Source organism: Acomys minous, assembly GCF_964271855.1.
Source record: "Acomys minous genome assembly, chromosome: 6".
In the NCBI taxonomy this organism is placed as follows: Eukaryota; Metazoa; Chordata; class Mammalia; order Rodentia; family Muridae; genus Acomys; species Acomys minous.
In genome coordinates, this window is record NC_140487.1 from 95,009,945 (window position 1) to 95,035,165 (window position 25,221).

The 25,221-nt window shown below is 50.2% G+C and overlaps 2 protein-coding genes across 10 annotated transcripts in view; one reads left to right on the forward strand and one right to left on the reverse strand.

Moving 5' to 3' along the window:
• ERI3 (ERI1 exoribonuclease family member 3) overlaps positions 1 to 14,902 on the forward strand; it is a 129,827-nt gene extending 114,925 nt beyond the window's left edge. For all 8 annotated transcript variants that reach the window (XM_084786639.1, XM_084786640.1, XM_084786641.1 and 5 more), the window contains one exon: positions 14,368 to 14,902. In XM_084786639.1, coding sequence (XP_084642765.1) covers positions 14,368 to 14,450 — 83 coding nt within the window. In that variant the 3' untranslated portion in view covers positions 14,451 to 14,902. The remainder of the gene's footprint in view (positions 1 to 14,367) is intronic.
• A 365-nt stretch (positions 14,903 to 15,267) lies between these two features.
• DMAP1 (DNA methyltransferase 1 associated protein 1) lies at positions 15,268 to 24,058 on the reverse strand. 2 transcript variants are annotated; one of them, XM_084786611.1, is made up of 11 exons: positions 23,945 to 24,058; positions 23,596 to 23,745; positions 22,995 to 23,086; positions 22,554 to 22,749; positions 17,185 to 17,343; positions 16,925 to 17,092; positions 16,595 to 16,780; positions 16,375 to 16,446; positions 16,014 to 16,086; positions 15,611 to 15,906; positions 15,268 to 15,376 (listed from the first exon to the last, which is right to left on the reverse strand). In XM_084786611.1, exons 2-11 carry the CDS (start codon positions 23,698 to 23,700, stop codon positions 15,317 to 15,319), a joined length of 1,407 nt encoding a protein of 468 aa, XP_084642737.1. In that variant the 5' UTR covers positions 23,701 to 23,745; positions 23,945 to 24,058; the 3' UTR covers positions 15,268 to 15,316. The 2 variants fall into 2 exon arrangements, with proteins under 2 accessions (XP_084642737.1, XP_084642736.1); XM_084786610.1 differs by having other exon boundaries at positions 23,849 to 24,028.
• Between the last annotated feature and the right edge of the window lie 1,163 nt (positions 24,059 to 25,221).

Here is a 25,221-nt window from a genome sequence, read left to right on the forward strand (position 1 = left end):
CGTATAGCCCATTTCTTGAATGTATGGCTTCCTTCCACTTCTCAAATGCTGACTGAGAGCTGTGCAGCATCATGCCTGACTTTTATTCTTGAACTGGGCAGGGGACTGGGAGGACGCTGGGGAGGAGGATGTGACGAGGTTTTGCTAGAGAACCCTTCCTGGCTGTCCTAGAGCTTGGTCTCAAAATCACAGAGATCCCTGCCTCTGCCTCCCTAGTGCTAGGAGTAAAGGTGTGCGCCACCACACCTGTCTCTGACCTTCATTCCTACTTCCTTTCTTTTTTTTTTTTTTTTTTTGTTTTTCTTCCCTTTTTGAAAAAGATGTATTTATTATGTATACAGTGCACATTAGATCACGTAATAGATGGTTGGGAGCCACCATGTGGTTGCTGGGAATTGAACTCAGGACCTCTGGAAGAGCAGTCAATGCTCTTAACTGCTGAGCCATCTCTCCAGCCCCTTTTGATTTTTTTTTTTTTTTTAAATACAGGATCTCACTATGTAGCCTTGGCTAGCTATGGAACTTGCTGTGTAGCCAAAGAAGCCCTGAATTCTGATGTTCCTGCTTGCACCTCACATGGACTGGGATTTTAGATGTGTGCCACCACAGCCGGTTTATTCCATGCTGTAGATTGAACCTAGACCCTCAATGTATGGTGGGCAAGCACTCCACCTAGCTACATCCCCAGGCTCCTTGCAGGCCAAGTGCCTATATGTCACTCACCTAGCTTAACTCCTGCTAACATCTTGCATCATAGTACAGTTGTCAACATTAGCAAAATTAGCATTGGCCCTGTTAACTAAAAAAAACTATTTCAGTTTGACCACAGTTTCTGTTATTTCCCTTTTCTACTCCAGGATCATTGAAGGGACGGAATAAAATGACCAGAATCATGGTTTAAAGTCACCATTGTAGAAAGGACGGCAGTGGTTTTGCTTTTACCTAGATGAGGCATTGGTAGTAAGAATATAGGCCTAGAGGTCACTGGGAAGTAGACAGCTCAGGCCCCGAGGGTGGGCAGGGTAGACAGCTCTGCTCAAGGGGAAACGTGAAAGGAGGCGTGTGCAGAAGAGCAAGTGTTCAAGGGGCCAGTAGGATGGCATGGGAAGTAGTAGCAGGGTCACCAACGCCAAACCAGAGAGTGAGCATGGGTCACACACAAAGGGCTGGGGAGATAGCGCATCAGTAAAAGCACTGGTTGCTCTTTCGGAGGACCCAGGTTCAATTCTCTTGTAACTCCAGGCTCATGGGATCCAGTGCCCTCTCTGGCTTCCATAAGCACCAGGCACACAGTGGTATATAGACATACAGGCAAAACCACATAAAAAATAAACATGTAACTCAAATTTAAGAAACTCCAGCCAGGCGGCGGTGGTGGTGCACGCCTTTAATCTCAGCACTCAGGAGGCAGAGGCAGATGGATCCCTGTGAGTTCGAGGCCAGCCTGGTCTATAAAGTGAGTCCAGGACAACTAAAGCTACACAGAGAAAACCCTGTCCAAAGGGAGGAGCAGGAGAAGCCCCACCCCTGTAAGGTGACCCTGGTCATTAAAGAAGACAGCTCCAGAAAATAGGTTTTAAGGTGGGAGACAAGGAAAGGAGACCTTAAGCATCAAGAGTCTGAGAGGTCTATCTCTGAAAGGGACCAGAGTATGCGTATCGGCCAACTGGGAGAGGCATTAATTAAGTGGAGGCTGGCTCCTAGGTGGGAGGCTGGATGAGTGAGTCAGGGCTGGGGAGCACCAGGGCTGTATCCACGGATAAAGGCACGGAGATCAGGCCTCTGGAATGTGTGTGTGCTGGCTTAGACTCCAGATCCGAGGTGAGTTAGACAAATCAGCTTCAGAAGGGATAGCAGGATTGGTCCCATCTTGTGACAAATGCAAACGGATGAAGTGTCTGCCCGTTTGGGAATGGGAGCTGGGGTACTGGACTGGTAGATTGAGATTTGTGGGGAGGGCTGGAGCTTGTTGGGCTGAGGGCTGAAGGGAAGCACTCACACTGGGCAGCTTATGTAGCCAGGGACTGGTGAGGCACTCATGGTGACACTAGTCCATAAGATTGTGGTTTTCTCCCCACACACCCAAGATGCAGGCTTAGAGAAGCAGCTTAGGTTCTTCCAGGCCAGGATAGCCAGAGAAGGGGGAGGGGAGGGCAGAGCTGAGGAGACTGACAAGAAAAAGTCTTACATAATGGACCATGATGGACCTATTCTAAAGGTCTGTTATGTTGCCAGGACCAAAAGTACCTGGTACACATGCAGTGTCAATTCCCCCTTTATCCTCAAACCACTTAGAACCTTCTGAAATTAGTGCATCAACATGTACTTGGTTTGGCTGTCTTTCAGACTCTGTCTGAGATGGGATCTCACTTTGAACACTCAGTCTCCCAAGACCTGTGCCACCAAGCCTGCTGAAGTCTTCCCTCTTAATTTTTGATTCTGTTGGTCATGGCCATGTCTCTTGAGCTCTGCCCAGAAAATAAAAGGAAATAGAGTCTGTGGGAACTCCCAGAATGACACTCCAAGGGAAGCCGTTCAGGGCAGCATGTTGTACTTGTCTTTCCCCATCCTCCTCCTGTCTGGAACGCAGTGTGGTAGAGCTCTAGCCTGGGGACAGTGGAGCAGAAAGCACTGGAAGCCTGAGTCTCAGTAGGCTGTGGAGCCAGGGAGCTTCTAGTCAGCTGACACTGCACACCAGAAGTGTAATTCTTCTCTCAGTTACTTTTACTTTCTTACCCTATATTCCCGCAAGGGTTTCATACAAAGCTAGACGCCTTTAGCCTCTTTTAGTAGCATGTCCTATAGCCTAAGATACAGTAAGAAGCAATCCGATTAGTCGTCTCAAGAGCACATCAGGGTTGCCAGCCTAGCGCAGCAGTGTCTTTTCCCCTGCCTCTGCCATTGTCTTCCTGCCTTTATACTTCATAGAGCTTAGTGTATTGATTACTTTTCTCATTGCTGTGGTAAAAGAACTGTCCAAGTCAAGTTTGTTGTTTCCTTTAGTGTTCTGAGAGGCAGGGTGTCTCTGTAGCTCAGACTCGCCTTGAAACCGCAGCAGCCCTCCTGCCTCAGCCTCCCAAATGCCACCATACCTGTCAGGAAAGAAACATTTATTTTGGTTCACAGTTTGAGGATAATATCCTCATAGCAGGGAACACATGGTGACAAGATCACCAGGCAGCTGGTCAGCTGCATCTTTGGCCGGGAAGGAGGGACGGGTGCTAATGCTCAATTGGCATTCTCTCTTTCCCTTCTTACTCAGGAAGGGACCCCACGGGATGGTGCCGCCCACGCTCAGGGCAGGCGCCTTCCCTTTTAGTTAAACTTCTCAAAAAGCACTATATGCTCAGAGGTGTGTCCTTTAGGCCATCCCAAATCCAGTCAAGTTGACAGTGAGGACTAACTATGGCTGTGTGCCTTCGGCTACAAGAACAAGATAGGCCATTGGCTATCTGCTCTAAAACATATTTAGTAATAAGGGGCATTTATCATATAATGCAAGGAACGTAGAGGTGAGGTGATTGTCAGGCTGACTGATCCAGCCCCCCAGGATTGTCCTCCAAGATGCAGAAATGTTTCCATTTTTCTGTTAGTCAGCAGGCGCCACAGCTAACGCCCCTGTAGGCCTCTGCAATCCCAGACAGTATGTGTAGCTGTGGAAACGTCTAGCAGAATTCAAAGATGTTTCATGTTTCTCTTTGCCTCTGTGTTTCAGAAGCCAGAACACTTGCCCACCTCAAACCTAGTGACTGGCAAAGGTCGTAGGTTCACCAAAAGTAGCTCTAGTCGGGTACTATTGGCCCTGCCACATTAGGGAGCAGTGGCCTCTGCTAGGATGGCACGGTGATGCATAGGCCAGAGGCGCAGGAAGATGGTGCACACGGAGAGGGTAGGAGTGCAGATGGTTCCAGCTAAGTGAAAGAAAATGTATACATTGTGGTTAGTCTAGGGAGGTCTGAATTATGCCAAAGGAGAGAACAGTGGGATACTTCAAAGGTCAAATTTATCAATATAGAAATGGGTAGCAAAGAGGGACAATAGAAATATTCTAAGGTGAGAGACTGACAGCACATTGTCTCGGATCAGGATGGGAGCTGGGCAGCAGGCCACTTAGGAAGGAAGCGGCCCGAGGTGGAGTGACAGTACTTCCTCACAAGGAGGCCCCAGCTAGGCTGTTGTTGACACATGCCTGGACCTGGAACTCCAGGCCCTCTGTCTAGGACAGTGTGAGTAGCCTGACTTCTCAGTGCCTCCATTTTGGGAAGGATCTGCCCTGGGCCTTCGAGGCTCTCTTGAAGTGAGGATATGCTGACATTCTCCTGTTAAGAGCAACTGAAGGCCCCAAATGACGGATCCATCCTCAGGGATAGGGCCTTCGTTGTGTATGTTAGATCTGTCCAACTGTTCTAGACAGCCAGCTCTTTCCTTCTGACCTCAGGTTTGGCCATGGGTTGTCTATGTGCTCTGCCACTTTTAGCTGTAGCAGTCCCTGGTGGCTCAGCCCTTCCACCTGGGCTACGAACGACCTGGGGAGGCGGGCATCTGTGGTAATGGCCGGAGCAGCGCCCTGTTACTACAGCGTATTTCACTTTTAATTCTGACATATAATGTAATGATCTTTTTTAAGGCCCGATGATATTATCTGCCTGACTAGATTATTGAGTCTTCATCATCTCCAGATAAATTTACGGCCAGGACGAGGCTCAGGATTTATCATCAGTCAATAGAGCTCGATACTCTAACAAGGCGTGTAATAAGATATACATATTTAATGATCCAAGGGGAGGAGCACTAATGGGAGCCCAGGCTGAGTGGTCCAGGGGGCTGGGCTGGGGCTCTGCCCTAGGGCTGCCATGGCTATGGGGACAGGGATGTATTCTTGGCCCTGTAGTTCCCAACTTTAGCCTTTCTTGGGACTGTAGGTCTCCTTCCCGAGACCCTGAGGGTAGGCAAGCAGAGAGAGAGAGACAGCACCTGAGCCAAGGCCTGGGCCTTTCCAGCGTATGGTATCCCCCACCTCCAGGGAATTCTTTCCTGCAGGCCCTAGGAGGGCTAGGGTGTTCTCAGACCTGCCTGCTCAGTTCCCTGAACGTCAGGGAGGACCCACAGGGAGGGAGTGCTGGGGCTCCATGCCCAGGCCATGCTGATGGTGACGGATGGTTTTTCATTATAGCCTCTCAGGTCCTGCCCGCGCCCTGTGTGGAAATTCTATTTATTCCCTAATTTGTAAAAATTCCCTCTTTATCTGATCCCAATCAGGGCGGGGTAATTGGCTCTCTGGGGCAGCGGCTGGGGTCCTTGATGAAGAGCTATGTGGATGTACCCAGCCAGGCCCCCACCCGTCCTGCCACCAGGGCCCACAATTAATAATGATTTGCAAATGGCAGACAAGCAATAACACAGAAAGATGTGGCGTCCGTGCTGCCTCTTCATTTCCTCCCCTCACAGATATAAATGGCCACAGAACAAAAACCCAGCACTATAAATTCTGGAATTAGTTATTCACTGGGACAAATGGGGTCTGAAGCCTACAGCCCCACTCCCCTACCACCTCTGTCCTTGCTTTCCCTGACCGGGGCCCTGTTTTCAAAAGGTTGTCCTCTTTAGATGCAAACTCAGTTCCCCAGCATCCTCCCGCCACTCCAGTGACCCCTTCTTGTGTGGCCTAGACTTGGACGAGGCCTGCCACTTCCTCAGCAGAGACTGGAGCCAGCAAGTGGGATCCAGCCCTACCTCCTCACTTGGACCTCTCTGGCTGCCTGACCTGGCTTCTGTCCCCATTCTACATTGGGTGTGAATGGAGCTGACGTGTCTTGCCAGGCCTGGGAGTCTGGATCAGAGTTGGTCAGACCAGAGCTGTCTCCTTTGGCATTTGGGATCAATCCAGTCATTTGGCTTGGCCAAGTCTGAGTTGGGCTCATGACAGCCAAATGTGGTGTAAGTAACTGAGGGGCTGATGCTGTGCTTACTGGTCAGGCATCTCTGGGCAGTTGGCAGAGGCATTTCCGGGCACCATGCCCTCTCGGCCAGGCACATCCTCCCCTCACCCCCCAAGTGGCTGTGAGCTGGCGGGTAATGGGCGTGTAATGGCCTCATTTCCATGCCCGGCCTCCAGGAGCGGCGGTAAGTGTTTGATTGCCTTAATTTCCAAACACATCATTATCCTAGCTTTACCAGCGCTTAATAAACACTTTATGAGGATTTTTTTAAAAACATCTTCGGTCCGCATACTTCTCTGAAGTGATAAACTCTAATTAAGTCTAATATTTAAAAATATGGTAATGGTGAGTTGTTTGAATAAGTGGACTGCATTTCTGTAATTTCATTATTACGTAAAACACGCTAATTATTTGGAGCACGCTTATTACAGAGAGAGAAATCGCCTGCTAATCAAGATGAAATTGCCTTTTCCCCTTATTGTAGAACCACCATCATCCTTCACCATCAGCCCTGTGGCCCCTCCAGGCACCTCTGTGGGGTGGAGGGTGAAAGAGGGAGGGGCCGGAAGGAGGAGTCGCTTTAGAGTTGAGGCTGTGAGGACCCTGTCTAGGGGCGGGTTAGAAGCTGTAAGTACTAAGTGGGGAGAGAGGGAGTGTACGTCTGGAAAAAGTGTCATGTAGGCCAAGGTGGCCACGAATGGGGGCGGGGCCAGGAGACTGGACCAAGGCTGATCCAAGGGGTACAGATGAGTATCGGATGTTAATTTTAGAATAACAATATTGGAATAACTGATCACTAACAGACATTTTAAAATATTCACAGATAATTCATTCCACCTTTTAAATAATCCTTTAAGAGAAGTAGTTGCTATAATTATTCTTTCCATTATAGAGAAAAAAACAAAGACACAGAAAAGTTCAGAAACTTGCTTAAGTTCCGTTATAAGTAGTTGAGTTTGGACCAAACTCAGAATCTCAGAATACATAGAGTTTTCTGCTGTTTAAATTCAAAATCACTGTTTAGCCCCCATTGAGCTATCTTATGATGTTGAACACTGTGCTTGCTGGCCCCCATCATAGAGTTGCCAAACTTAATGAATAAAAATGTAGAGCAGCCAGGCATGGTGGCTCATGCCTTTAATCCTGGCACTCAGGAGCCAAAGGCGGGAGGAGCTCTGTGAGCTTGAGGCCAGCCTGGCCTACAGAGTGAGTTCCAGGACAGCTAGGACTATATAGAGAGGTCCTGTCTCAAAATACAGAGGAACAGTCAAATCTGAACTTGAGATAAGTGTTTTCTAGTGCGTGGACCATGTTGGGTTGGGACAGCACTTAGTCCGGCAGTCCTTTCAGATTGGCCTAGGTAACCCACAGCACTTTTGCTCAGGACACGATTGCTGCTGGGTATCCAGGTAGATGTGTGCACAAGGTCAGTGAGATTCTAAGACATCAGCGCTCAGAGTTCTTGTGGTCTCCTCTTTGTTTTTTTTGTTTGTTTGTTTTGGTTTTGGTTTGGTTTGGTTTGGTTTTTCGAGACAAGGTTTCTCTGTGTAGCCTTGCCTGTCCTGGACTAACTTTGTGGACCAGGCTGGCCTTGAACTCACAGCGATCCGCCTGCCTCTGCCTCCCGAGTGCTGGGATTAAAGGCGTGCGCCACCACCGCCCAGCTGGTCTCCTCTTTGTTAAGCACAGATACTACTCCTTGCAGCTTCTTTGCCCCACCCATCCTTGCCACCCCAGCTTTGCTGGCCTCTGCTCCATGGGCACAGGCTCCATCCCTTCCCAGTCCCCGGGGAGATTGCTAGGCAGGGTGAAGACAGGAGACTGAGCTGCCGTGGTGGGCCTTGACATTGTCTGCAGGCTCCTTTGACCACACTACCTCTTAGCCTCATTAATAATGTCACAAGTTTGACACAGGCTTCTTTTTCCTTTCTTCTCCGAGACAAGGCCTCAGCATGTACCTCTGGCTGTCCTGGAATTACTACGTCTCCCTCAGTCGTTTCAGGGTTGTTCTTTTTACTGGTTCCAACAGTGCTGCAGATATGATGGTAGAGGTGTCATTTCATTACAGAAAGAGAGAACGGTTTGGTCCATGTTGACCAGTGAGTTCTGCATCAGAAAATATTAAAGTTAGAGTTATTTCTTTTTTTTTTTTTTAAGATTTATTATTATGTATACTGTACTCTGCCTGTGTGTACACCTGCAGGCCAGAAGAGGGCATCAGATCACATTATAGATGGTTGTGAGCCACCATGTGGTTGCTGGGAATTGAACTCAAGCCCTCCGGAAGAGCAGGCAGTGTTCTTAATCTCTGAGCCATCTCTCCAGCCCCTAGAGCTCTTTCTTTCCACACACAAAAATTTAATTTCAGACAGATAAAACAGCGAAGTAAAAAATACAGCTAAAGCAGGAATGGTGGTGCACACCTTTAATCCCAGAACTCAGAAGGTAGAAGCAGGTAGATCTCTATGAGTACAAGACCACCTTGGTCTACATAGTGACACCCTGTCTCAAAAATCCAAATAATGGGCTGGAGAGATGGCTGAGCTCTTAAAATCCACAGCTGCTCTTCCAGAGAAGCCAGGTTTAGTTCCCAGCACCCCAAACTGACTAACTACAGGAAATCTAACATTCTCTTCTGGCCTCCAACAGGCACTGCGTATCTGTGGTACACAGACATACATGAAAGCAAAACACCCATATACATAAAATAAATCTTAAAAATTAAACATCATCATCATAATAAATGATAATAAAATAAATATGGTTGAAAATATAGGATAAGTTTTTTTCTGGGTTTTTGTAGGAGGTGGTATACACATGTGAGCTTGATATTGGGTGTCATTCTCCACCCCATTGTTTGAGGCAGGGTCTCTCACTGAACCCCAAACTCTCCTAATTAAGCTAGACTGGTGGGCCAGCCAGCCTGAGGGTCCTCCCATCTCTGCTTCTCTAATATTAGAATTGCAGACATAGACTAGCACTCCTGGCTTTTTGTTTGGTTTGAATTTTGGCTTTTTGAGACAGGGTTTCTCTGTGTAGCCTTGGCTGTCCTGACTTACTTTGTAGACCAGACTGGCCTTGAACTCACAGCGATCCGACTGTCTGTGCCTCTCAAGTACTGGGATTAAAGGTGTGTTGCCACCATGCCTGGCTTAAAATTTTATTTCTTCAAGTCTCTCTTGCCTCTAGTCTTGTCTTCACGGTCAACATACCCCCACCACAAGCCTAGCTGTGGGGTCAGCCTCTCAGGTGTGAGCCATAGTTTAATCTGCTCAGTGATGATTCTGCCCTCAGTCCTGTCCTCACATTTTACGATGACAAATTTGGAATCCAGATCTGGTCTTGTCATTCTATTCCTTAAATGTATTAGTCTCTCCACAGTGCTGCCGGAATCTTGAACTCCTTAGATTGGCATCTGGGTTCCTTCGTTTCCTCTAGTCAGTCCCTGCTGGCTTGAGCACCTATTCATACCTTGTCACGGCCTCAGTCACTTGGTGAAATTACTACTGACACCCCACAGATCACTTCCCGTTGTGTGCCTCTTCACCGTAATCTTAACTTTCTGCGCTAGCTCCCTCCAAACTCTGCATGCATAGCTTTGTTCTTCTGGGAGTCTGTTCCTGAGCTTCAGAATGAGGCAGATAGTTTTCCGTTTTTCATAGACTGCACCTCTAATGGGGCTGTCTCTGAGCTCTGCAAGAACAGGGAGCTAGTCTTGGGCAACCTCAGACCCAGTGTGGCCCATGCACACCCAGCACACAGAGCAGGTTGGCACTCGCTGAAGGAAGTGAGCGCATGAATAAAACCCTTGGCTTACTTTCCAAGGTTTCTTGGACCCCTTCCTTATGAAGGTCTTCCTGGCTCGTTGCAATCACCTGCCCTGGGACTCACTTCCTATCCTCTAGTCTTGTTCCCAGACCAGTGTAACTAACAAGTATGCAGTGCCGGCTTGGGTGGGTTCTTTCGGTGTCCGAGAGAACTCAGCTGCCATCCCAGCAGCAGCAGCAGCAGCAGCAGCTGTCCCACGCAGCTCTGTCGACTCTGGAGATACCTAACAGACTTAGCTTTCCTTGCTTGCCCCGCTCATGCCCCCTAGGAGACAGCTTATGTAGCTGTCACCCTTCCATTCTAGTCTTGTCAACATCAAAGTGTTTCTAAGACTATTAATGTTCTTCCAAAAAGAAAAAGTTGTCAAGCTTATGTGGCTAGCTTTCTAGAACTTGAAGGCAAAGAGGCCTCCATTATGGACACCACACAGCACCCACTATCCATGTCATAGCACCCTTGAGCTGGTCTGATTAGCTCTGAAAAGATGCTAAAACGGCAAAGCTGCCAGCTAACCCAAATGGTCTCAGAGCTCAAGTCTGTTTCACCCTTCCCTACCCCAGGAACCCACATGGTGGAAGGAGAGAAAGCCCCCCCACGCCGCAAGTTGTCCTCTGAACACCTACCTATACACAAGTAAATAAATGTAATTAAAGCCACAACAAAAATGTCTCTAGTTGGGGAAAGAGCCCCAACCTTGCAGTCTGTAACTGCCAACTTGCAAGTTGACCTGGGGAAAGGCTCATCGTCCCTTTGGGTCTCCATAATAGTAAGCCAATCACCACAAATTAGACCTCGGGATCTGCTGTAAACAGGTTCAAAAGTGAGTCTGTGCTGAAGGACAATTAGTTTCACCATGTGTATCAACCAGTCTGTCATCTAAGCCATGCACACTTTATCACACACTTTCTCACCATTGGGTCATCCCGATGCCCAGCATGCAGGTGGTGGCACCTTGTTCAGTGTTGATTGTGATGGTGTGGCTCTTCTCACCCCTAGTGGGGAACCTGGGGCCTAGAGAAGTGAAGCACTTGGCAAATTTTCACACAATACAGTATCTGCAGGAATTCAGACTGGAATGGGTTCTCTTGACTCCAGAGCATGCTTTGACATCTTCAGAAAAGGGTAAGCGCTCCTTAAGATCGTAGTGCAGAAATTTGGGGTAGGTTAGAGGGGTGCGGCCAGGAGCAGCAGAGATGGAGTTTTGCCTAGACCGAGTCCCATTAAAGCTCTGTCAGCCTGGTCACACTGACCTGTAGTCCCAGCTACAGCAAAAGCTGAAGCAGGAAGTCTGTGATGCAGAACTGCCTAGGTTATTCAGGGAGTTCAAACCTCCCTTGCTGACTTAATGAGACCTCGTCTCAAAAAGTAAAAAAGGGGTTGATAGCTTTGCATGGTGACACGTACCTGTAACCATAGCACTCAAGGTAGAAGCAGGAGGACCAGGAGTTGAAGGTTAAAGTTATCCTCATCTATAGTTAAGTTTGAGACCCTGTCTGGGGGTGGGGGTGGGGTGGGGCTGAGGATGCAGCATAGTGGTAGAGTGGTTACCTTGCATGTACACCACCTTAGGTTTAGGTCCCAGAACCATTCAGAGGAAATGGGGGAAGTACAGGCTGAGCAAGGTGGCTCACTGTGTGCGTGTAACTGTGCCTGCCACCATGCCTACTGACCTGAGCTAGATGCCTGGGACCCACTCAGAAGGAGAGAACCACTTTCCACAACTGTCCTATGATCTCCATCCACACAGTTAAAATGCACGTGTGTGTATGTACAGACTTTACTGAGAGGCAGAAACAAACAGATGTCTGAGTTCCGGACCACCAGGACTCGACCACAAAAACTTTAAATAGAAGGTAGAAAGAACCACCAAAGGGATTTAAAGAGGGAAGGACATGATCAGATTTGTGGGAAAAAAAGATCATGTTGGCTGTAAGAGGGTGGTGCTAAGGGACAGGCTGGACTGTTTTAATCTAAGCAGAATTACTGGGTGTGGGCTCATAGGCTTCTGGGGAACGGAAGCATTTGGTTAGCAGTGGTTCTCAGCCTTCCTAGTGCTGCAGCTCTTTAATACAGTTCCTTATGTTGTGGTGACCTCCCCCTTCCCCAGAGCCACAAGTCTATGCCATTGCTACCTCATACTGTAAGTTTGCTACTAAAGACTGTATCAGTCCCTAAGGCCCTCTGAAATAGGTGGTTTCCTGTGGTTGTGACCCACAGGTTGAGAACCACTGAATTACAGCCTGAGGAAACAGGTTTCACACCTGGTTAGATCTGGCCAGTGTGAGATGTTGACCTCTTGGGAGTTTTGAGTGATTTACATACAATGCCATATGCTGATGTCAAGAATGCATGAAGAAGAAGACAAAACCTGGGGGGAATATTCAGTATTGGGGGTGTTTTGATTCTGTTTATCTGGAGAGAACTATTTGAAGATTTGAGTTTGTGGGGGGACTGGAGAGGAAGGTCCTGACTGGGGAGGGCAGCCTCGAGGAGCAGCCAGAGCTCATCATTTGGGTGGAGTTGTGCCATGTGTGGCATGGAAGAGAGCAAGACTGAGGTGTGCCGGCACCTCCTTGGCACAGGTCAATCGGCACTTGCTCACTGTGGCCTAAGGTCTAGGCGAGGACATTGACTTAGGCTAGGGGAGGCAGATTGAGTGATTCGTCCAGCAGTAAGGGAGGAGCCAGATGAAGTCAATAGAAAACTAATTTTCTTTTCTGCTAGAAGAAATGAGGTGTGTGGCCGCTGGGTAATTGCAGATAACGAGGGGACTTATTCTTAATATGCACAACAGCCATGGTCTCCAGAGTGCTGGAGACAGGAAGGATTTGAGGTGCCCTGACAGGGCTAGGTTTATTTGGGAAGACTATCCCTCTATGCCAGGTCACACACACCGCCCCCCAGCAATGCCATCACTGCATCTAGCCCCACAACTCCCTAGGTGTATTCCTGTCGTATTCCTGTCAACTGCCTAGCTCCTCCTGTCATACCCTCCCTCTACCCCCACAGCACTGGCGTACCCACTAAGGGAGACAAATGACAGGGCCTCAGCTGAGCGGGATGCGTGTCCGGCCCATAAACCATGGGGATGGGTCATGTCTGGAGTTGCCATGGCCGCCACTACCCACCCATCTGTCTTCTCCCCATTCTGCCTCAGAGCAGCCCTCTTGGTTTCCTGAGTCCCTGGAGAAACAGTGTCAATTCCCCACACCTCTGCCCACTGTAGGTACATATGTACTGAACACTTCTAAGATAGGATCTCATGATTGGCTTGCTCTAGACGCTTGGCTAATGAGACTTTGTCTTAGCTCTGGGGGTACAGGGGTCCCCTTTCCTAGGTCAAGGTCTTGATGAGGGCAAGCATGGAGGCTCGATGGAAGGAAAAGATTCTGAGGCCTCCTGACCCCACCACCCCGTCACTGTGTGGCACTTGTGCATCGCAGCATCCATGAAATGAAGCTAGGGCCCAGGGACAAGGAAGGGAGGTAGGAGACAGGTGGGGACTGCTCTGGGAAGCTGAACAAAAAACCCAGGAAGATGGGCAGTTTCTGTGCTAAGCTTCTTCTAGTGTAATAGCTCTCAACTTTCCTAATACTGCAACCCTTCAATACAGTTCAGGTTGTGGTTGCCCCCAACCATACAATTATTAAGTTGCTACTTATGAATTGTAATGTAAATATTGAGTATACAGGATATGATGTGACCCCTGTGAAAGGGTCATTCGACCCCAAAGGGGTCTTGACCCACAGGCTGAGGGAACTGCTGCTCTAGTAGGACAAGCTCCTAACAGCTGCCCTTCTTGAATCTAGTGGTGGAGCAAGTCCTGCCCTGGCCAAGTCCCCCGGAGTCCCTGCAGCCTCCAGGCTACCTCCATAGCTTATAGCATGGAGTTTCTCAGGGGCCAGTACCACAGAGACTGATATGGTCTGACACAAACAGGTGATTCAACCTGGCATTGGAGCAGAGACAAGATCCCAAAGGGTTACCAGCTGCCAGCCTACTGGGATGGAGGCAGGATTCAGGTGTCTGGTAGGGCTGATAGCACATAAACCAGTGCCTTCCCCGGCCTGTCTGAAGCGACATGGGACAGGTATACAGGACAGGTGTTTCCTAGGGTTCTGGCACAGCCATGCCAAGTCTTGTACGTTGTCACCAGTTGAGTATGGCCTGGGCCACAGTTCCCCCATACACACAAGTGCCGACAAAGTCACCCTGGCCGTGGGTGTGATAAATGGCCACACAGTAATGAAATGGAGACATCAAGGAGGGTGGCGGGAAGACGGAGTGTGGCGGACAGGCCGTCCCCACGCCGCAGCAACAAGAAGGATCGCCCAGCGGCCAGGGGCCGTCAAGGGAGAAATTACACATTTACTCTGCCTTTTTCTTACTGCGACGGCGCCCATACATCACCGCTGGGGCTGGGATGGGACACAGCGGCCAATTTCCAGCATGAATTATGGGACTGAGAAGCATAGAGTCCAGGCTTCCTGCAGGCCCAGAATTACCCAGCCCAACCCATGAAGGCCAGAGATGTCCTCTTCCTCAGGCCTGGGCTCCTGAATCTGGCCCTGTCTAAATGTCTTTCTTCTCTTCCCTCTAGATGACTGCAAGAACATTGCCAACATCATGAAGACATTGGCGTACCGAGGCTTCATCTTCAAGCAGACATCAAAGCCCTTCTGATTGGCAGAGGACGGGATGGGGCAGGACCGGGTAGCTACTTGGCCCAAATCAGAATCCTCCCTCCTCTCCCTCACTAGAGGGAAAAGGGAGAGTGGCACAGCTCTGCGCCCAGAGTGTCCCCCAGCTGCCCTACAGGCTTGTGCCCTGTGTGAGGGCTTGGCCACTTGGCTCCTCTGGAGCAGACACTTAGTGCCCCACCCTACTCCTACTCCTCAGTCTCAGCCCAGTATTAGCCCCTGCCATTATGGGCCTGGGCTAGGGGGAACCCAGGTACTCACTGCCTTCTCCCTGGTACACAGGCCTCTGCTGGGGCCACCAAGCCCCCCCTGTGCTCCCTCCCATCCATAGTGCATGGTGTGTGGTGCCCCCAGGGCTCCAGGACAGATCAGGCCCCTTGTGTCCACCCCCATCCCTGCTGTGAACGTGCCACTGAATAAAGTTGGGGAAACAAGGTCCTAGTGTGTGTAGAGCCGTCCTGCGTGTAAGGCTGTCGCTATGCTGATGGCCCAGGCTTCACTCCATACAAAGCCATCAGCACATGGGCAGTGCTGCCTTCACTAAAGATGCACAGGCTGGGAGGGGACTGTCTGGAGCACAAGGACCTGCCAAAGCTACTGGTATCTGAGGCCCCTGCTGTGTGCAAGGCCATCTTAAATAGAAAACCACAGGTGTTCAAGGTCTAGGCAACAGAAAGGTGGCTAAGGGCCTGAATGTGGGCGTTCCAAGCAAGCCTTCAGGGACTCACTGTGGCGATGGATCTATCAGCCTGTCACCCCAGCCAGGGATATGAAGAGCTGAGGAAATAACGTCAGCCCAGTCCAGCTTCACAGCTCTATTTACGCCATCCCACCAACCCTGACGGCCCCTCAGGGTTTCTTGGCTTTCTTCACAGAAGATGAGCTGGAGGCAGATTCCCGCCGTTTCCGCTGAAGAGACAGAAAGCGTTGAGGTTAGTGGCCTCTGAGGTCTGACTCAAGGCTTACCGTCTGTCATTTTCAGAGAAGTGGCCCAATAGTCAACCCACTGCCATCGCCAGCCTCTCCCCTCCCAGTAGCAACCATTCATTCCCTTGAAGGCACTGGAGGGAGTGGGGTCTGTAAGCGTAAGTGTTCTCCTGCAGAGCCAGGGCATGCTCCCCATAAGCCTGTCCAGGCTCTTACCGAATTAGGTGTCAGGGGCGCACCCACTACATCAATGATAGTGTCCTTGGTGGGGTCAAGACCAAGTCCAGATTCAGCCCCTGCTGGCTCAGCAGAGGCTGGGGCCGGTCCCACTGCTGGTGTGGCAGGGCCCCCCAGCACGCCTGCCCGAGCCAGGGCCTCATGCCGGTGCCGCAGCATCTGGAGCTCGTATTCACAGTTGGCACAGGCCTGCTTGAGCTCGTAGAGTAACACCAGGTCACTCCGCAACTCGTTGAACATATGCACCAGCTCTTCTGTGGGGGTAGGGCTCAGCTCTGCAGACGAGGTAAAGCCAGACTAGTTGAAGGCCTGCAGCATTAACTCTTCCCCTTGCATAGCCCTTGGGAGAGGGAGGTACGCCATGGGACTCAGCATCACTCACCCACACCAAGTTCCAGCAGCATCTGCTCCAGCGCCTTGATCTTCTTCTGACCCACAGAGCTAGGCAGCTTCATCTGCAGTGACCAAGTCAAAGTCAGCTAAGTTCTCCACCCCTAGGGATGAGACTTAGGAGGAGGGGAGGGGGTTAAAGGCAGCAAGGCACATCAACCTCTGGCAGTATCTGGGGCGAACATGGAACTAGCTGAGAGGTGGAGAACAGGAAAGACAACCCCAGCTTGGCCTTGCCACGAGGGCCTGACAAGGCCACTCTCCGTAGCCGGCCTCCCACTGCTCTAGATTTAGCAGCTGTACCAGTAGGCCATTTGGAACCCAGGGCCCAAACATTGAATGACATAACTCACCCGCTGGCTCCGCAGTGTGACACCTGCTGACTTAAAATCTGGAAACTTGATGCCTGCAGTCTCAGGAACAGCCTGAGGGAAGAGTTACAGAGCCTTAGGTGTTACAAGGGGTGGCCCAGCCACCCAGTGGCTTAGGGTACTCTCAAAATGCCCACTGAAGTGGGGACCCTGTGCCAGAGGATCCCTGCCCACCCTGAACTTGCTGGGTCAGCCTCCATACCGGCTTCTCAGCCTCCTTCTTCTGGGGTAGCTTCTTCTTGGGGGCCTTGCGTTCTGTGCGCCGCTGCTCGGCAGTGGTGTCTGCGGCTGTGATCAGCTTCTGCAGGTCTTGGCTGCGTTTCTCCCGCTCCTTTTTCCGGGCCTCGATCTTACGCAGCTCCTGCAGCAGATATTCCTCCTCTGCCACCTATGAAAGCAAAACAGGGCTGTCAAGGGGCTGAAGGGACACTAGGTTACCTATGAGGGAACCAGAGGGAAGGAGGGGGCCTGGGGGAGAGAGCTGAGCACAGAGGGTGGGGAGGCAAAGGGAAGAAAGAGGTGGTTATGCGACCTGCTCTGGGGTCCGATTGTAAAGCCGCTCCAGCTGCTCCTTCCGCCGTCTCTCATGCCCGGCATCAAACACTGGTATTTTGAGATCTGTGCCTGGCACAGCCCTCACATTGGCAAGCTTGGCACAGATGTGGTAGTACCTCTCCTTCAGGTCCTCCACAGAGCGCTTCTGAGGATCAAGACACATGGGGTGAACAGTAAGGAGCACGTGGAAGGGATGGTGCGAGGGCTGGGCACTGACGCAAGTGCACATCAGCTCACCTTGAACTGCTGGTGGTCGTACCGATCATGAATGACTACAAAGCGCAGATCAAACCGGCGGCTGAGGTCGAAGAGGTGGTCAGTCTCCGCCTTAGTCCAGGCATCATCATGAAGGTAGAGTTGGTACTCCTGCTCTGAGTACACAGGCACCTGTACCGTCTACTGGCACAAAGACATGGGGACTGCACTCCTTTGTCATACATCCAAGCAGGCTGTCCATGTGATTACAACCCTTCCTGTTAATTACCCACCCCTGTACCCCTGCAGGGGCAGCCTGTAGGAAGGAAAGAGTCAGTATGATTGGCCAGAGGTCAGTGGCCTGCCTGATTCACTTCAGGACAACTCACCATCTTTGGGAATGGGCCACATGCTCCTGCCCGACTGGTAAGTACTTCTATGGCACCCAAGGGTCCATTCTGGAGTCACAAACCCATCTGACTGAGAAAGGCCCAGAGCCCCTAGGCCATGCACCTCTTGTCTGAAGTACTACTGCCACCCAGTGGTGACAGTGGGACTTGCGAATGTCAGAACTCTTCAAAGTTGGGCATCTCCAGAGAATCCTACTGCCAAGGCCCCTTCCTCTCCTGGCCACATACCTCCTCCCACCCTAGGTCTCTCTCAGAGTTCTTAGCATCATCACAAGCTGGGCAATAGGTCAGAGATACAGGAAGGTGTCAGTGCTAGGCTAGAACAGGAAGCTTCTCATGAATTAAAAAGCACAGCCGGCTCTTCCCAGCTGCCTCTTGGGCACTTCCTACCAGAGGTCACACATCGCCAACCTTACCATGCTCGATACTGCATTCATCCCTATTCATCAAACAGCTCCAGTCCAGACCTCAGCCACTGTCACCACAGCCAGCGTCAGAGTCTCGGTTGGTTGGTTGGTGGTGGTCTTTTTTTTGTTTTGTTTTGTTGTTGACGCAGCCTTGGTAAGTGGCCTAGGCAGCCAATACTCTGTGGAGGCCAGACTGGCTCTAACTCACAGCAGTCCTCCTGCCTCAGTCTCCCAAGTACTGGGATTACAGGCACACACCACCACACCTGGCACTGGGAAGCGTCTTCTAATTCCTACATTTTACTGAGTGTGTGGCTTTACCTCCAGAATCCACATCTATCTCCATGGCTACAACCCATTCAGACTAGCACAGCACTATCACTGGCCTACATTAGAGAAACAAAGCCACTTTCCCACTCAGGCCTGCCTTCAGTTCTCTTCCAATCAACTGTCCATCTGCAGACAAGATGCGTACCATGCTAGTCATGGGGAGACCAACACAAACTGGTCTACAGTAAGAACGGAAACAGAGAAGCACTTTGATACGTCACAACTGTGTGCACATTAATGTAATATAAACGTTCATTGTGTTCTCTTAAAATCCTAGATCTTAGTCTCTGCTGGGCTACAAAGAGAAAAAGATTTTGCCAGCTCCTAGGGAAAGAATTGTTCTAGATCAACCTCTAAGATAAGTGCCTTCTAGATAACTCATAAACTCAAGGGCAAGGCTTAACCAGTTCATTTCACACTGTTAGGGCTCAGCACACTATAGAGCCACTGCACATCAAAGAACCTGGGGCCTGGCCTCCTGCGGCCACTAAGCCCTTGAAGACCCAAACTCCAGCCTAAATGACTTTTTTAAAAATAGCTTATTTTTACTTTATGTACATTAGTGTTTTGCCTGCATGTATATCTGCATGAGAGCCTCGGATCCCCTGGGATTGGAGTTACAGACAGTTGTAAGCTGTCATTTGGGCACTGGGAATTGAACCTGGATCCTCTGGAAGAGCAGCCAGTGCTCTTCACCACTGAGCCGTCTCTCCAGCACTCAACTTTATTCTTAATTCTATATTTCTTGACCTCTTAGGCATCATCTCTGGGGAGAATTTCTCTGATTTCCCACACTTAGCTGCACGTCCTCCTACTAACGTGGGGGGGGGATGAGGGGGGAGAGAGCGGGAGCATCAGACAGGTTCTCACTGCCCAGCTGTGGCTGAACTAGAACTCGCTCTGTAGACCAGGCTGGACTCCAACTCACAGAGATCCGCCCACCTCTGCCTCCCACGTGCTGAGATTAAAGGCGTGCGCCACCACAAGCAGATAATTTCATTTAATTTTAAAATGCTCCAAACTTCAGGCCAATCTTGTTCTCAAATCAATTCAAGAAGACAATCAGTTCATTCATTCAACAAATACTTATCATGAGCCTGCTAGGTTTATGCTGGGGACACAGTGCTGACATGGGTCACCTCTAAAGTCCAACAATCCAACTGGGAAAAAATGTGGTACTATGTGGTAAGTTTGATAATACATATAACAAGGGTATAACAAGTAACACTGGGTACAGAGCTGCTCAGAGCAAAGGTAAATTAAGCCAATATTTTTTACTTTGATTGTTTTGCTGTTGTTTTTAGTGTGTGTGTGTGTGTGTGCGCGCGCGCGTGTGCGCGCTTATTATACAGACCAGAAGAAGGCATTGATGTTCAGAAGAAGCTGGAATTTGAGGTGGCCGTGAGCTGCCCGCTCTGGCTCCTAAGAAGAGCGGTAAGCACTCTTAATCACTGAGTCAGCTCTCGAGCCCTGTGCTGTTTTGTAGCCCAGATTGGCCCTGACAGTATATACCTGAGGCTGATCCTGATCTCCTCATCCTCCTGCCTCCACCTCCCAAGTGCTGGGACTACAAGTGTGCAGACCAAGCTGCAGCTTAAGGTTAAATAGAAGTGAATAGTGAGGGAAGATAGAGGGGACAAGACACGCGGGACACGAGGGAAAAGACCTTAGTGTGTAGGCCTGGCTCCTGCACCAGGTGGGAACAGCTGAGAGGAGCCTGAAGGGAGCAGTAGAACCAGCTGCTACAGGGAGTGCATCCTTCTGGGAGCTTAGAATTCACCCAAGCGTGACAAGATCCAATATGGCTACTTTCAAAGCGATTAAAAGTCCTGTTTCTAGACTTGGGTTCCATCCCCAGCACCCACATGGCGGCTTACAACCATTGACAGGTCCAGTGGGTCCAACTTCCTCTTCTGGCCTCCCTGGGCGCTGTGCCCGTGTGGTGCAGACACATACAGACAAAACACTCACACACAGAAACTAAGGCCCTGTTTCTGATCTAAGATTGCCTGACAGCAGAGAAGGTGCTGGGGTGAGAAGAGTAGGAAACTAAACAGCCAACTGCAGCAGTGGCGGAGGTGAGAAGCCATAAGCGCAGACTAAAGCAGCAGCGAAGGCGCAGGCCCGGCGACTGGAGAAACAGGGAATCCTGGGATTGGGCATGAAGGGCCAAGGAGGGTGCCACCATCGGCACTGCCTGAGCAAGAGCAGAGCCAGAGTCACTGAGAGAGTCGCTCCAGAGGAGCAAACTGGAGAGGAAGAACAGGAAGCGACTGAACTCTGAGTTCACTCTTGACCTTGTAATCATCCAGACCTTTCCAAAACTCTTCCAATGCTGACAGGAGTCTACTTTAAAATCTGTGGGTGGCTCCTCCCTTTGGGGAGGTTGCCAAGGGCTACCCTGGCATGCTCACTGTTGACTGACTGAGCCACAGCTCCCCCATCATCACCCTCCATGGAGCTTCAGGCTTTATCAGTATGGGAACACCCAGAGCACCCGACACACATGAGCCTTTCAAATTCTCTTTAACTCTTAAATGACACTGTGGTTTTGGGTGTGTAGGGAGAGTGTATCTGGAGGTCAGAGGACAACATTTCACAGTGTTCTCTCCTTCCACCATTTGGGACCCAGGGATCAAACTTGGCCATAGGCCTAGCTGCAGGAGCCGCTGGGCCCTCAAATTCTTTTTATATTTTTCTTCACTGTGTTCCTCCTGCATGAGGAGAGGAAAAAAAAAATCACTGCACCACCTAATAACATCATCATGGAAACTTCCATAATCTTCCAGCCCTCTGAATAGCTTCTCTCCTACCAGACTGCAATTGTATCCATAGTCCTCTGTCAACATGACATTTTTGTTTTTAAGGACAGACACTCTGATTTAGTTTTGTTCTCGATGTTTAGGTTTCAACAGGCTGGAGCAGTAACTACTAAATACAAAGGGAGTGTTCTTTTATCTTAGCATGTGTGTCTCGCCCAAGCCCTCCCCGCTCGTCGTCACTAAGCCTCATCAACCTCGTGTCTCTAGCGTCTCCATCAACTGGGCCTGAGGGTCCGAGGAATGGTGGTGGGACGGAGGGAACTCTGGTTTGGCATGGGTCACAGAGTCACACTTGGCTATGCTCAGTCTGAGGAAGCCTCTAAGCCATCCAAGAGAGGGCGTCCAGGCACAACGAGATACATCGGGCTGAGAAGAGCCTGAGTTTGAGCCCCTGGTTGTTTTAAGCTCTAATTCTACACTGTTCTGAGCCACACTGTACAGTGCCTTAGTTGTGGGCTGGCCAAGCCTGGCCTACTCTAGCTCTTCCTTTCAGTGGCTACAGGAGACTGGAAAAGGTCTTACTTTCGATAAGGTAATCTAGACAAACAACAACAACAACAAAAAAAAAACCCCAACTGATCTTGGTTTAGGGTGCTAGCAAAAGGGATGAACAGCACAGGCAGAGATTTGATTGGTAATAGACATAGAATTAGCAGAACTCAGTCTCAATGATTAGACACATCACAAGGTCTAGTTTAAATACCACCTTCCCAGAGAGCCTTTGGGGCTGGCAAGGTGGCTCAGAAGGGCAGACAGCCTGAGTTTGGTCCCTAGGGCCCATGTAGTTAGAGGAGAGAAAGAGCTCTCACAGGCTGTCCTCTGATCTGCTGACACGTGCAGGCACACATACTAAATAAATAATAAAAAGGTCTCTCCTACACCTATAAATGCACTGTTAATCTCACGTCACATCCAAATATCACCTATTGCAGCGCACATGTGAAAGAATTCGATTCATTCCTTTACATTTATGCCATCCTCTTCCTCTTCTCTGTCCTATTGTTGGCCGCTAAGAGAGAGGACTAAGTCAATAAGTCCCAGGTTTGTAATACAGACAACCGTGTAGAACGGTCCCTGTCACTGAGTAGGGATAGAGGAAGGACTGCGAGTTCTGCTTGAAGGTACCACTGATGTGAGCCACGCCTGGGAGACTCAGGAAAGGCTGTTAGGAAACCAGAGCTTCTGGGATGGGGGCATTGGTCTGTAGGGAGTAACTGAAGCGAAAGGGCTAAATGAGGAGAAGAGAAAGGTACGCAGGACACAGCTCTGAGGAGCAGCAACACCTGAAGGGCCACAGCAGAGACAGGGAAGGACAGAAGAGGTCCACGGCACCTGACCTAGACCTGAGTGGGCAGCTGCGGCTGGCACTGAGCACATCCTGGAGCCAACTTCCGGGAGCCTGACAACTTCGTACAAGTGGCTTGTGTCTGTCGACAGCTCACCTTGTTGAACCTGGCAAAAGGGTAGTCCTTGCCCTCCTCCGCTGCTCGTCGCCAGTGGAAAAACATGGCGCCGTCCTTTCGAGCTGGGTTGGTAAAAGGCATCCACTTCCAAGGCCGAACCTTCTTGGACCCCAATTTAGCCTTCACTGTGCGATACCCCTGACCAGTGTCACTGGGTAGTAATGGGGGTGCATCCCTGTCGGTGGAGGTAACGGAGGTGAAAGGTTAGGCTCGGGTGTGTGAAGAACCGCTTAGGCCCAAGAAGCTCAGTCCACCCCGAACAAGGAAGTCAGGTACTGGGGCAACGCACTGAGCTGCCCTGCAGAAGGAGCCCTGGCTGGGGACACAGGCTGGGGAAAGAAGTGGAAGAAAAACAGGACGGCAGGGATATGCGGGGCAAGCTAGGGTCCTACTCAGGGGACTTGGGACTCCAATACTTGCTTTTTGTCAGAATAAAGCAATGCATAGACCTCCCGGTGCATGCCCTCGGGCCTCTTGAAGGTCAGTGTCTCTGAGGACTTCTTTGACTTTTTCTGGAAAGAAAGCCACAGGGAAGAAGGGACAGCCTAGACCTACTCTTACCTGAACATTTTTTTAGCCAGCACAATCTCTGAGCAAATAAATGCTGACATAAAGTCACAGTGGCTCACTCACAGGAGAATCGCTACCCTGTTCCAGCAAGTTGTTCCCCTCCCCCGCCCCGCCCCCCCTCACCTCAACGGAATGGCGCCCTGACCCACCAGAGAAGAAAATCCTCCTCCCGCCTCAAGGCTGCCATAATGTCTTGATCTCTCTTCTCAACAACTTTCAAGTGTCACACCCCCTTGGTCCTCTCATGTCTTGGTCCCCGCCACCTCCCAGTGTCCTATCCCCTTCACCACATTAAGGATGGCACACCTTTTGTTCCACTGTGGCTCTTTTACCATTTTTTTTTATGATGGTGGAATTATCTCTTCCACCATCTCTCTTCTGGCGTCACCTTCCCCATTCATTCCCTAACGCCTTCACCGTTACTTCAACGCCCTCAAATGTCCCTTGCTACCTTATCGGGGTTGATAATATCCTTCTTGCTGATGGTCCCTGAAGAGGCATCTCCCTCTGGACCCCCGAGCTCCAGAATGTCCCGTACATCCGCGCCCGTAGCCATCACGCCTGAGAGGTGAGGGAGCACCCCGAGGTCAAGAGTCAGTACCTGCAGAGAGACTGTTACCGTCAGGCGGGGGCGGGGTCCCCCGCCACTCAAGCTCCAAGCTGGGTCAGGGGAAGAGGCGGGCCGTGAGGAGAAAGGTCCAAACCGGGTCTGGGTTCTGCTTGTGTTCTCCGCCTTCCCGCGTTGGTGTCCCTTACGATCTCACCGTCCTCCCTGCTTCACTAGACCCCAGGATCCACACCTGAGTGGGGCAGGTGCAACCCGCACATCAGCTTTTATGTATCTCTGCAAACCCAAGGACAGAAACTTCCGGCTGTGCGTTGTAGAAACGCGACCGTCAGAAACACTTCCGGTCGGTGGGTAGACAAAAAGGAGCCGGGTGGTAACCTAGTGTTGTGAAAGCTACTGGGCTCGCGGAGTCGCTGCTGTGCTGTGTTCCCAGGAGTGCGCGCGTGGTGGTGCGCTGCTTCTTTCTGACTTTTGCCTTCTATTTCGCTCTGTTGTATCCCGGACAATGAAAAGAAAGCCCAAAGAGACCTCTGTAACATTGGAAATTCAATTTCACAAAAACTACTTCAAAAAAACTATTTCTTGGTTTTACAAATGGTTTCTTGGTTTACAAAATGAAAATAGTAACAGTACCTGTTTAAATGAAATACCAATAACCCATGCAAAGTTAATACACAGTGTCTGGGACATTATTTTTTTCTTAATTAACTGGATTAATGAGGGAAATTGCCTCTGCTCATTACGCCGTGCTAAGCTTCTCCAGCTGTCAAGAGAGTCGTGGTCTCTCTGCCTCTCCGACTATCTGCTTCCGCGTCCCTGTCCGTTTCTTTATACACCGTGTTTTACTGTGTAGCCCAGGGCAGCATCTTAACTCATAGCAACCCTCCTGCCTCTCGAGTGATAGGATTAGAGGCATGAGCCACCAGACCAAGCTTTTAGCTTCTTTATTTAATTTAGGATTCTCCTAAAGCGAATTGTGAATCTTTACTCCTTTTCTGGCCAGTAGTGTGTGTGTGTGTGTGTGTGTGTGTGTGTGTGTGTGTGTGTGTGTGTGTGTGTGTGTGTGTGTGTGTGTGTCACATTGTGTTGTCGACCTGACATACTAGAGTTAGCTGAAAGGAAGGAACCTTAATTGAGACAATGCCTCTGTAAGATCCAGATGTAAGGCATTGTCTCAATTAAATATCAATGCAGAAGAGGCCAGCCCATTTGTAGTGGTTCCTGGTGTAGTACAAGAAAGCAGGCTGAGCAAGCCAGTAAGCAGCACTCTTCCATGGCTTCCATGACCCCTGCATCAGCTCCAAAATCCTGCCCTGTCTCAGTTCCTGTCCTGGCTTCCTTTGGTGGTTAACAGCACACACCTGGAGCTCACTTTGTAGACCAGGCTGGCCTTGAACTCAGAGATCCGCCTGCCTCTGCCTCCACTGTCTGGCAGTCTATTTACTCTTGACTCCAATATTTGTAGTTGGTATCTCCTGCCTTGCCCCACCCCCAAATGTGGCTAAGACT

Bases quoted from the DNA above. Each gene is read 5' to 3' on its own strand.
- DMAP1 (XM_084786611.1), bottom strand. From the start codon at position 23,700: ATGGCTACGGGCGCGGATGTACGGGACATTCTGGAGCTCGGGGGTCCA. The intron at 16,781-16,924 runs GTCGCATAACCA...TTGCTTTCATAG, and splicing joins ACAATCGGACCCCAGAGCAG to GTGGCAGAGGAGGAATATCT. The intron at 15,377-15,610 runs GTAAGAGCCTGG...CTGTCTCTTCAG, and splicing joins CGCCCCTGACACCTAATTCG to CGGAAACGGCGGGAATCTGC.